Below are 12,077 nucleotides of genomic sequence, written 5' to 3' on the forward strand. Positions count from 1 at the left end.
AAATCAGGGGACTAGATAAAGGCTGCCCTATTTCTCCTCCCGATCTATTCCAATTAGGTACTGGAAGTACTAGTTCAGAGCAATCAGACAGCAAAAAGAGGTCAACGGGATACAAACTAGAAAGGAAGAAGTCAAATATCACTATTTGCAGATGATATGATAGTATAACCAAGTGACACCAAAAATTCCACCAGAGAACTCCTACAGCTGATCAACAACCTTCAGCAAAGAGGCTGAATATAAAATTAACTCAAACAAACCAGTAGCCTTTTGCTCTCAAAGGATAAACAGGCTGAGAAAAAAGTTAGGGAAATTACACCCTTCCACAACAGTCACCAATATATAAAATATCTTTCTGTGACCCTAATCAAGCAAGCAAAAGATTTGTATGACAAGAAATTCAAGTCTCTGAGAAAGAAATTGAAGAAGATCTCAGAAGATGGAAAAGATCTCTTGCTTGCACATGGATCAGCAGGATTAACATAGTAAAATGACCATCTTACAGAAAAGCAATTCTATAGGTTCAATGCAGTCCCTTTAAAATTCCAACACAATTCTTCCTAGAATTAGAAAGAGCAATTTAACAAATTCATTGGAATTATGAAAAAACCCAGGATAGTGAAAGCTATCCTCAACAATAAAAGAACTTCTGGGGCAAATCACCATTAGTCATCTCAAGCTGTATTAAAAGAGCAATCTGATAAAAACTACATGGTAATAGATACAGAGACACACAGGTAGATCAATGGAATAGAATTGAAGACCCAGAAATGAAACTAAACATTTATGGTCTCTTGATCTTTGACAAAGAAGTTAAAACCATCAGTGGGAAAAGAATAGCATTTTCAATAAACAGTGCTAGTCCAACTGGCAGTCAGCATGTAGAAGAATGCAATTGAATCCCTTCTTATTGCCCTGTACAAAGCTCAAGGTCCAAGTGGCCCAAGGATCTCCACATAAAAACAAGATACATTCAAACTAATAGAAGAGAAAGTGGAGAAAATGGGCACAGGGAAAAAAATTCCTGAAGAGAACATCAATGGCTTCTGCTCTAAGATCAAGAATAGACAAATGGGACCTCAAAAAATTGAAGTTTCTGCAAGGCAAAGAACACTGTCAATTAAACAAAACAGCAACCAACAGATTAGGAAAAGATATTTACCAATCCTACATATTATAGAGGGTTAATATCCAATTTATACAAAGAACTCAAGAAGTTAAGACTCTAAGACTCCAGAGAAACAATAACTCTATTGAAGTATAGAGCTCAACAAAGAACTCTCAACTGAGGAACATCAGATGGCTGAGAAGCACCTAAAGAAAAGTTCAACATCCTTAGTCATCAAGGAAATGCAAATCAAAACAATCCTGAGATTCCACCTCACACCAGTCAGCATGGCTAAGATCAAAAACTCAGATGACAGCAGATGCTGGCAAGAATGTGGATAAAGAGGAAACACTCCTCGTTGTTGTTGGGATTGCAAGCTGGTACAAACACTCTGAAATCAGTCTGGAGGTTGCTCAGAAAATTGGACATAGCACTACCTGAGGACCCAGCTATACCACTACTGGGCATGTACCCAAAAGATGCTCCAACGTGTAACAAGGACACAAGTGCCATTGTGTTCATAGCAGCCTTATTTATAATAGCCCGAAGCTGGAAAGAACTGAGACATCCTTCAAGAGAGGAATGGATACAGAGATTGTGGTATATTCATACAAGTTACTACTCAGCTATTAAAAACAATGACTTCATGAAATTCTCAGGCAAATGAATAAAACTAGAAAATATTATCTTGAGTGAGATAATCCAGACACAAAAGAGCACACATGGTATGCCTTCACTGATGGATATTAGGCAAAAAGCTTGGAATATGCATGATATAAGTCACAGACTACATGAAACTCAAGAAGGAGGAAGAGGAAAGCGTGGATGCTTCAATTCTTCTTAGAAGGGGGAACTAAATACTCACTGGATTTAGATAGTAGAGGAAGAGAGGAGGGAGATGAAAAAAAAAACGGGGGCAATATGGGTTATGGAAAGATATACAAGGATGATGTATAGAGTCAGGAAATTGAACATAGATGTGCAGCAATGGGGGATGTGGACCTGGGGGTAGCCACCAGAAAGTCCCAGATGCCAGGAAATCAAGAGACTCCTAGGACCCAATGGGGATGACGTCAACTGAAATACCCAATGGAGGGGAGGGAAAACCTGCAATGACAATATCCTGAGGTTATGCAAGACCCTGGTTGAGGGATGTAGCCACCCACCTATCTCCAAATGCTTAACCCAGAATTGCTCCTGTTTAAAGGAAATACAGGAACAAAGTGTGGAGTGAGTGAGACTAAAGGACAGGCTGTCCAGAGACTTCCCCACTTGGGGATCCATCCTATATACAGACACCAAACAATATTGCTAATGCCAAGAAGTGCTTGCTGACAGGAGCCTGATATAGTGCCTCCTGAGAGGTTCTTCCAGAGCCTGACAAATACAGATCTGGATGCTTTCAGCCAACCATTGGACTGAGCACATGGACCTCAATGGAGGAGTTAGACAAAGGACTAACGGAGCTGAAAGAGTTTGCAACCCCATATGAAGGACAACAATATCAACCAACCAGACCCCTCAGAGCTCACAGGGACTAAACCATAAGCCAAAGAGTACACATGGGGGAGGGGGAACCCTGGCTTCAGCTGCATATATAGCAGAGGATGGTGTTATCTGGCATCAAAAGGAGAGGAAGCCCTTGGTCCTGTGGAGGCTTGATGCCCCAGTGTGGAGGAATGTCAAGGTCAGAGTGGGTGGGTGGGGGAGCACCCGCACCGAAGCAGGGGGAGGAAGAATGGAATAGGGGATGATTTGCAGAGGGGAAACTGGGAAAGGAGATAACATTTGAATGTAAATAAAGTATCCAATTTTAAAAAAAGAAAAGAAATAATTACAGTCAACTTCTGTTAGGACATATAGCGGGCACTAAAGTTATCAGGCGAATGATCTTTTGGTACTGAAAGAAGAAAATGCACCATGGTGGGAAAATAGAACTTTTCTACTTTTCTTTTGTCTTAGTTTTTAAAAGGCAAGTATCAGTGAGGGTGGTGTATTCAGCCACAGTCCTGGCTACTTTAGAGCCTAGAGCAGAGAAGTGCTTGATTCTAGAAATTCAAGGCCTAGAGCAGCAGAGTGATTTTAAGTTCAAGTTCTGGGTAGGCAACATACTGAACCTCTCTGTCTCTGGCAAACAGCAATCTGGAAGGAATATTAAAATTAAACTATGTGCTAGGAATATTTCAAAAGATACTTTTCTAAATTTAACTAACTTTATAATTAACTGCAAAACTGTGTCCACTGCTAATTATTTTCTGATCATAAAGTATTATTTAGCTGCAAATGGGTAACAGACATAAATTCTTGTGTAATCAGCAATGTAGCCCTACCACATCAATCTGAAATTACCTCTTTTCCTAAATATCTGAGTTGAAAACAAGCAGTAGTAAATGACACAGGGAAAATTGGCTAAATACAAAAGTAGCACAGTCTATTTTCCTTCACAGAAACTTGAAATAACCTCAACAGATATCACATTAACATCTTACTCTCATTTTAATTGACACATTTTAAATATTTTTTTGCATTTTACTTGTAACTCAGAAGATTATCACATGATTTCAAAAAGGTTTATTAAACCTCCTATACTAATTGGTCACTATCACAAAAGACACAGAAACAAAGTAGTAAATTCATGCTAATTAGCTCCACATGTCTAGAAAAGCAGCAGATACATGGGATTAGCGAATATAAACAGGATGCTGTCACTGTATATATTGTTTTATCTTATACCATCTTTTAAAATATAAGGCTTCCAAGAGACTGTCGGATATTCTCACAGCAATTATTACTGCAGGTGAGAGATGGCTGTGAGACTGGCGACCTCCCAGGTGCGCTCGCTGATGCCCATATTTGTCTGGTCTCAAGCTAGTATTTCACTTTTACTTAGTAACTTCAATGATACAATTAAGAATAAACTTTTTAACATGAAAAAATCATAAAAATATTTAATAGCAGAAAATATAAATCAGGCACTGCAATAAGCTTCACATAGATAAGCTCAAAGTAGAATTTAAAAGGAAGAAATATTTAATATTGGAACACATGTGTTAAAGGACATGAGGCGTATACCTGTGACCAAGCTCTAAGACAATAATGCAACAAACATCTTTGATACTTAAGTGTAAAGATGGAAGGCAGCATGTAAAGATTTCCTAAAATCATCTTGCTGTGTGATTTCAGCTTTCAGGTCTTTACCACTACAACAAGCTACATGTGGACTTCTGTCTGTCTGTCTGTCTGTCTGTCTGTCTGTCTGTCTATCTATCTATCTATCTATCTATCTATCTATTTATCTATCTATCTATCCACCTACCTACCCACCTGTCTATGCATGTCAAAGAGGCTATTTATTAATGGAAGTCCTTAAACCTGGCAGACTTGAGAGTTTCTACATGTTTTAACTGTCTAAGCAAGGTACGATTCCCAGAATCCTCTAATATCCTGTCACTGATACTTGGGAAAGAAAGACAGGAATGCAGAGAAGGCAGACATGACAGCGGGGAAGGAGGAATGAAAGGTCAAGAAAGTCTAACTTAGAAATACTGATCTATCACTGGGGTAACCATAATGATGATGACCCAAAGTTATCTATGACTAAACAGGTCAGTACTTTACAGACTTAAACAAATGAAAACAAGCAAAATAAAACTAACTTTCTATAATATTCTATTGTAACAATTGATAATTGTGTCAAAAGAACAGTAATAAAACAATTACCAAAATCAGTAATCTTAGAATTGTAATTTAATGTTGTATTGGACCAATTTTCTCCAGCTCTGGCAGACACTCTGAGAGAAGTTAACAGACTTAGTAGTTCAAATGAGTGTCCATGCAAGCACCAGAAAGTCTTAACAGAGAAAGATGGGAAATAACATTCAGGTAAAGAGATAAAGACAGTGAATTCCAATAATAAAGAACAATTTCCTGTTTTGGAAGCTCAACAAATCTCAACACGGATAAAAGCAGGGCAGAGAGGCAAACTGCTGCAAGACTATAGAAAAACAAGGGCAAGGAAGATGTAAAATGACATTCTGTGGGGGTTGGAGAGATGGCTCAGCAGTTGAGGACACTAACTGCTATCTCAGAGGACCCTGGTTCAATTCCCATCACCCACAAGGCATCTTACAACTATCTGGAACTCTAATATTTGATACGGAAGGGCCAAGCTTAAATTACAAACACCATTTTGCTTTGAGACTACATTTTATGATTAACTTGCCCTCTGAGTAAACTCAGCTATTGGAAAAACCTCAACTTGTTCCAAGAATTATTTAACCCTGCCAACTATCACAATTCCCCTAAGCAAATACCCACTCCACTCCTACCTATAACCAATCCGTTCTTAAGGGGAAAGTACCTAATGTCTTAAAAGTGGATTGATTAGCTTGACAACCATTGTTCATATCAGGCTGAAATCATTTCTAGCTAATAGAAGTATGCCAAGCACATGTCAACCAATTATGTAACTGCCAACTTGGATAGTGCCTCACCCTGCAACCATGATAAACAGGCAAGGTTTGTACTGGCTCAGCACCCTCCACTGTGCTAGAGAGGTTGGAGGGTTTGAACTCAAGCTTAAATAAAAACTTTTGCTTTTGCAGGAGTTGCACTCCTGATAGCCTCTGGGGGTTTGTAACAGCACCTCCATACATGCAGACAAAACACCAATGCACATAAAAAAATAATTTTTAAAATGACACCATGTCTTAGTCAGGATTTCTATTCTTGCACAAAAACATCATGACCAAGAAGCAAGTTGGGGAGGAAAGGGTTTATTCCGCTTACACATTGCCGTTCATCACCAAAGGAAGTCAGGACTGGAACTCAAGCAGGTCAGGAAGCAGGAGCTGATGCAGAGGCCATGGAGGGATGTTACTTAGTGGCTTGCTTCCGCTGCCTTGCTCAGCCTGCTTTCTTATAGAACCCAGGTCTACCAGCCCAGGGATGGCACCACAAACAATGGGCTAGGCCCAACCCCCTTGATCACTAATTGAGAAAATGCCTTACAGCTGGATCTCATGGAGGCATTTCCTCAAGGGAGGCTCTTTTCTCTGTGATATCACCAGCTAGTGTTGACACACAAAACCAACTAGTACAGTCTGCTATACTCAGATCAGTGCCTTGCTCAGCCATCATGAGAAAAGCTTCCTCCTGCAGCCAGGTACACAGTGAGTAAGTGCCTTGGAACACTCTGCTGAAAGGGGGATGCCTATGTCAAAAGTAACATATCCCGTTAGTATGTCTTCTCCAACTCCAATGTGTTAGTTTCTGTTTTAGGTTTACTACTTTATTATTATCCCTTAGATCCCTGTACTTTCTAAAGTGGGAGAGAAAGGCAGTTAGTTGATTGGGATGGGAGGAGATGTGGAGAGGAACTGGAGAGAAAACCATAATCAGGATATATTAAGAGAGAAAAAAAAATCTATTTTCAATGGGGGAGGGAGGAACTGGGCTGGGAGGAGACCCAGATAACCTACAGAAGAAAACTAATTATATTCAGAGCTGACCCTTTAATTTCCATTATCGAAGCCCCAAACTAGTGTATAAATTTTATCATTACTTGCTGGGAAGCATCTGACAACTTACAATAAAGACATTTTTAGGGAGTGGTTCTGTTTGTTTTCCTTTTTGGTTGTAGTGGGAATTGAACCCAGAGTCTAAGACACAATAAAGCTCAACGTTAACTATACCATAGTGCTAAACCATCATTTTCCAGTCACCAAGGGACTCTATCTTAATTATGTACTTTCTGAATATTAGATTATAAGGTTTAGAAAGGGGTGAGATTAAATTAATTATGAGCACTGGTAAATACACATAAATATATGAGTGAAATGTATGCATTCATAAGCCAAAAGTCAACACTACTTAACTTCCTGTTTTACTCTCCACCTTATTTTTTTATGACAAGACACTGTGCTTGCGGTTCATCGATTCTGTGAGATTGGCTGGCCCATGTGCAGGCTCCAGGGAGCTATTTATTCTTGTCTCACATTCCCCGGTGCTGGGGTTACATAAATGTCCCACCTACTTGGGATTTATGTGGACTTTAAGAATCAAAATTCAGAACAGCAAATACTTTACAAACCAGGCCATCTCCTTAGCTTCAAAACAGAAATTGAGTAAGGAATGCTAAGTATGCAGATGTGGTGGTTTGAATATGCTTGGCCCAGGAAGTGACACTATTAGGAGGTGTGGCCTTTTTGGAATAAGTGTGGGAGTGGGTTTTGAGAGTTTCCTCCTAGCTGACTGAGAGTGACAGTCTTTTCCTAGCAGCCTTCAGATAAGATGTAGATCTATCAGCTCCTTTTGCACCACGCTGGCTTAGATGCTAACTAGTTTCCACCTTGAACCTGTGAGGCAGACCCAATAAATATAGTCCTTTTAAGAGTTGCCTTGGTCATGGTGTCTGTTTACTGCAGTAAAACTAGCTACATAACAAAGGAATCATACTAATGTAGATTAACTGAATTTTCTAATTAAGAGACACACTACATCACTCAGCCAGGAGAAATCAGAACAGTACATTTCACAAAATATACCATCAACATTTTCCAAGTTAATGAGGAAGGAGAAGCTGAAAAAGGCACAGCAGGATATGCAGAGGAGAGCCCAGGAACTATGCTTGCTGGATAAGAATGAATGAAAAGGCCAGACCAAACCAAACACATCTTAAAGACTCTTGCAAATTCTATTGCTTTTGGCTCTGTTGATACTTGTACTGGTAGTAAAAATGACTACAAGCAAGACCTGGTAACTTCATACAAATGAGATGGTGTTACCAAAGACCAAAGCCACCACATTCTTTAGAGCCATACACTCACAGCTGGAGAAAAGAATGAACTTGCTGAGACTTCCAAGTATAGATTTCCAATATCTAGAGTGGCAAACAGGAAGAACTCATGAAGCAATTCTGCTGTGTACTCAGGAAGTCGGAAGGCCCAGCAAGAGGACATCAGAGTGACAGTCCGTGCTACAAGTTGAAGAGCTACTTTCTTCACAAATAACCATCTTCACTTGATAGAACAACGGATAAACCTACTGTTTAAAGCAACAAAGGAGCTGGAGCTAGGACTGCCTATGAAAGTCCATGAGCAGAACTAAAGCAATTTCCGAATGCATAGGGAGCAAAGAGATCTAGCTATAAACCACAGGTGCAGCAATCATTTGGGAGGATTATTTTGGGGAGAAGAATTATGCCTGGGGACAGTATAAATGAGATTGTGGGAAACAGCAACATTTTATATCTTGAGCTGTTTTATAATTATTCATTTTATTTGCATTAAGTGTTTGAGCTAAAATAAAATTTAAAATCAGGAAAAGCTTCATTATCATTACAGGGAATAACAATAAAAAATAAAATATTAATTTAAAATTTAATTAATTAAAATTTAAAAGGTAGTCTATACTGATAACTAAAGGTTTTATAAGGTAAAATATACCTAGAAATCTAGTACAGTAGCTACCAGAAAATTGGCTAAGGCATAATTAATTCATATTCTTACACATGTAATAATACTTCAAAATAGATAACATAAAAATGAAGAACATTGTGAGTAGACAATAAATTCATAATTATAACATTTAGTTTAACTTTAATATACCAATTCACAATCAAGCAGTCACAACTGTCAGTAATGACAGATAAGACTAAAAACACATAATTAACATTCATTGTAATATATATGTACAATATATATTACAACTTGGTATCAAAAACTGGAAAAGACACTTTTTTAAAAAAATAAAGATTATTTGCAAATATCAAAATTTAGCCCAAAACCACATTTCAAACTATGATGAAATACCAATGGAGTGTTATTAAAAATTGACACATTTTCTGATAGTAATAACATTAGAGTAGTTTAAACTAGTATCATAAAGTCATATCAGGGATGCCGAAGTCAAACACGCTTGACCCTTGAGCTAGTTGACTTGCTTATTCTTTTGATCTTTTTGTTGTTTTTCATCACTGTGGACAAAGAATTGGGACTTGACTCCATGCGAACTATGGAAAGATTTGGGTTATCTGGAGTGGAAATGCTACCGAGGTAAGTACTGTATTCAGACACAAGGAGAGCCTCAAGCTCTCACTGCAGCAGGAGAAGGAGAGACAGGCAAAAGGGACAGTAGCAGGAGCTATCTTGAAACAGGCAACTTGAAAGCTCAGAGGGGTCTTCATGTTCAGACCCCACCTCCTTTCCCAAAGGCACTTTAGGGAAGTCATTCCTCATAAGAATGTTTCTATTCTAGAAAACAGTTTGTGAAAAACTTAAACAAATTTTTAAGAGTTAAACTATGTAATCTATTTGAGTGAAGATTAAAAGAACATGAAGTTATATCACATTAATATTTGTTTTACATAAAGACAGAGGCTGTCCTCAGTAAGATGAAATAAGAAATTTGTGAACTGATAAAATAAAAAATAACAAATATGCTTTCCTCATCAAGATAATATGAACAAAATACACAGTTTAAGTCTGGCTACTAACAATATCTTAATGTCAGTGACTGTAAAGCTAAACTGTATGGTAACTACTTAAAATTAGGAAACATTGAAAGTGCCGCAATTAAAAGGTGATTCCCAGGGTGACAGTAAAAATTAAGCCATAACATCATAAATACTATTACCTGTATGTTTAAAAGTATGTATGATATTCTAATGTGAGATTTTCATTTATAAGCTCTTACAAACATTTACATGATAATAAGAAAAACACTTATATGTAATTTAAAAATTCTTTCATTGGGAAGCAGCAGTAGATTTTACAGACAATGTTTCCAATTTCTTAGACAAATCTGAAGCCGTGTGGGCCCCACAGACATGCCCTGCTCTGCAGTTACCTCGTGTCACTCCTTGTGCGTAGGCAGGGCACCCTGTGCTTACTTGATGTTCAAACCCCTTCAGAATGTGCTCAAATCTAAAGTTGGTGTTTCTGTGGTTTATAGTAGCTAATTAAACACTGTCCCCTGGATTCAAGGGACTTTTCAGGTGGGATTTCTATAGTTTGAGGAATCCTTAACAAGGCTGAAGGTTACCTAGGAAAATAAATGAACTGAATGTTTATGGACAGGGTCAGGTGGTTCTGAACAGGTTCTTATGTGCTGGGCTAACCAATAAGCTTGTTCTCGAGAGAACAGAAAAGTCACAATTAGGGAAGAGCAGTTACAGAAATCTTCAAGACTAAAGAATAAAACTCAGTCATGTCTGTGTAGTCTGTAACAAGTACAATCTTATACAGAGTTTTTAATAGACCAGGGAAAGTAGGCAGGTAATAGAGTTTCGGAAAAAAATGAAAACTGCCAATAGAAAAGTCTATTCATTAAGATGATTTTATTGGCATTGACCAATGTCTAGAGTTAATTCTTAAAATACCTGTGTTCTTCAGGAAGAGAGCCTATATGTTCTATTATTTTTGTATAATGCTTCATATATTGCTCAAAAATATAAAATTTCAATTACTCTACCAGAATGTCTGGTGGTGGTTGTTTACTTGCATTTACTTTAATTTACAGACATAAAACTAACAAAGATATACAATTGCTTTCTAATTTCTACATATCTAGATTTTGGCTTGATTGCATCTTATTGTATTTAACAAATTCCAAAACACTTTAAATAGCATATATAGCTTTATAGAAAGAAATAACATCATCCATTATAACAGGTGAGGGATATATACATAAAGACATTTAAAGTATTGTACATACACTATTAGTAGGAGAATGGTATCCATAAAGTTGCAGACGCTGACATAGAGCACAAAGGGCCAAATGAAGTGTCACATTTCAGAATGAACCCAAGTATAGCAAAAGAAAAAGAAAAAGACGACAAAATAATCAATTAGGAAGGGCAAATCATTATGCTACATTCTCTATAAAGCACACACGAGTGAGATAAATGTAAAGATGAGTAGCAAAGTTCCTGTCTCCATATAAATAAACATTGAGCCTGTGCTCACTTCAGCCATTTTCACTGAGCAAGAGAGGATGACTGCTGTGGGCTCAGCAGCAGGATGGATGTGGACAATGGTATGAGGCCCTGCGCTGGAACCTATTCGCTCTGCTGGCTGCTGTGATCTGTGAGCAGTAGTGATACTTACCTGTCAGGAATGACGTGAGGATACAGAGAGTACCATTCACTATGGTCTTAGCATAGGCCGTAGAACATAGTGTTCATTTCAGAGTTTTGATGACATGGATGTATTCTAGAGGTTTGATTTGGGTATGTTAATTTTCAGTTAAAGAAAAGGAAGGAGGTTGTTATCAAGTCTATTAGCTAACATTTTTGATGTTTATTATAGTTTTATAATTATATATTATTCTGGTAAGTAGCATTTTAACTCATTTAATCTTCATAAAATTAGAGGTAGTGCCAATATTATTCTATTATTTGTATTGTAAAAATAAAAAAAGTCTAGGACAGAGAGGTTAAGAATCTTACTGAAGATCACAGAGGTACTGAGTCACAGAGGAAATATTCAAACTGTCTAGACCTGTCTCATGGGCCTGGTTTATTTTCTTTTTGAGTTTCGTCTCATTTTTTTTATGGGATAAATTTTAGTTGTTTCAAGTTCAACCTAGTGTTTAGGACATATGTACATGTCTACGATTATTTCTATCAATTTGCATCTTACTAGGTTGTCTCTAGATTAAAACAGTAAAAAGTCAGTTCAGATTTGTATTATTTAAAATCTGACTAATACACTGAAACCAAGGCAAGCCATATTCAATACTGTAATGAGGAATTGTAGAGCTGCTGAGTTGGTGCTGTCAGTGAGAGGTCACTGGGAGGAATACCTGGTAACTACACTCTGTAAGGAGCTTTGAGCAGGGATATTTAGATTCAGATCAATACCCTGTAGATCAAGTACTGTAACGCGGTCATTTACATATATCAGGCTGCATACAACTTATATGTTATTTTTCACTTGTTCTTTAAAACTAAGTTTCTTTCCCAATATAT

General features: G+C 37.6%; 1 protein-coding gene across 1 annotated transcript in view; it reads right to left on the minus strand.

Annotated features, from left to right (window-relative positions):
- MICU3 (mitochondrial calcium uptake family member 3) overlaps positions 1-12,077 on the minus strand; it is an 82,671-nt gene that overhangs the window by 17,289 nt on the left and 53,305 nt on the right. Inside the window, exon 8 of the mRNA XM_080928904.1 lies at positions 10,823-10,861. Within this exon, the coding sequence (XP_080785030.1) occupies positions 10,823-10,861 (39 nt within the window). The remainder of the gene's footprint in view (positions 1-10,822; positions 10,862-12,077) is intronic.

The sequence above is a fragment of the Micromys minutus genome, assembly GCF_963924665.1.
Source record: "Micromys minutus genome assembly, chromosome: 14".
Taxonomy (NCBI): domain Eukaryota; kingdom Metazoa; phylum Chordata; class Mammalia; order Rodentia; family Muridae; genus Micromys; species Micromys minutus.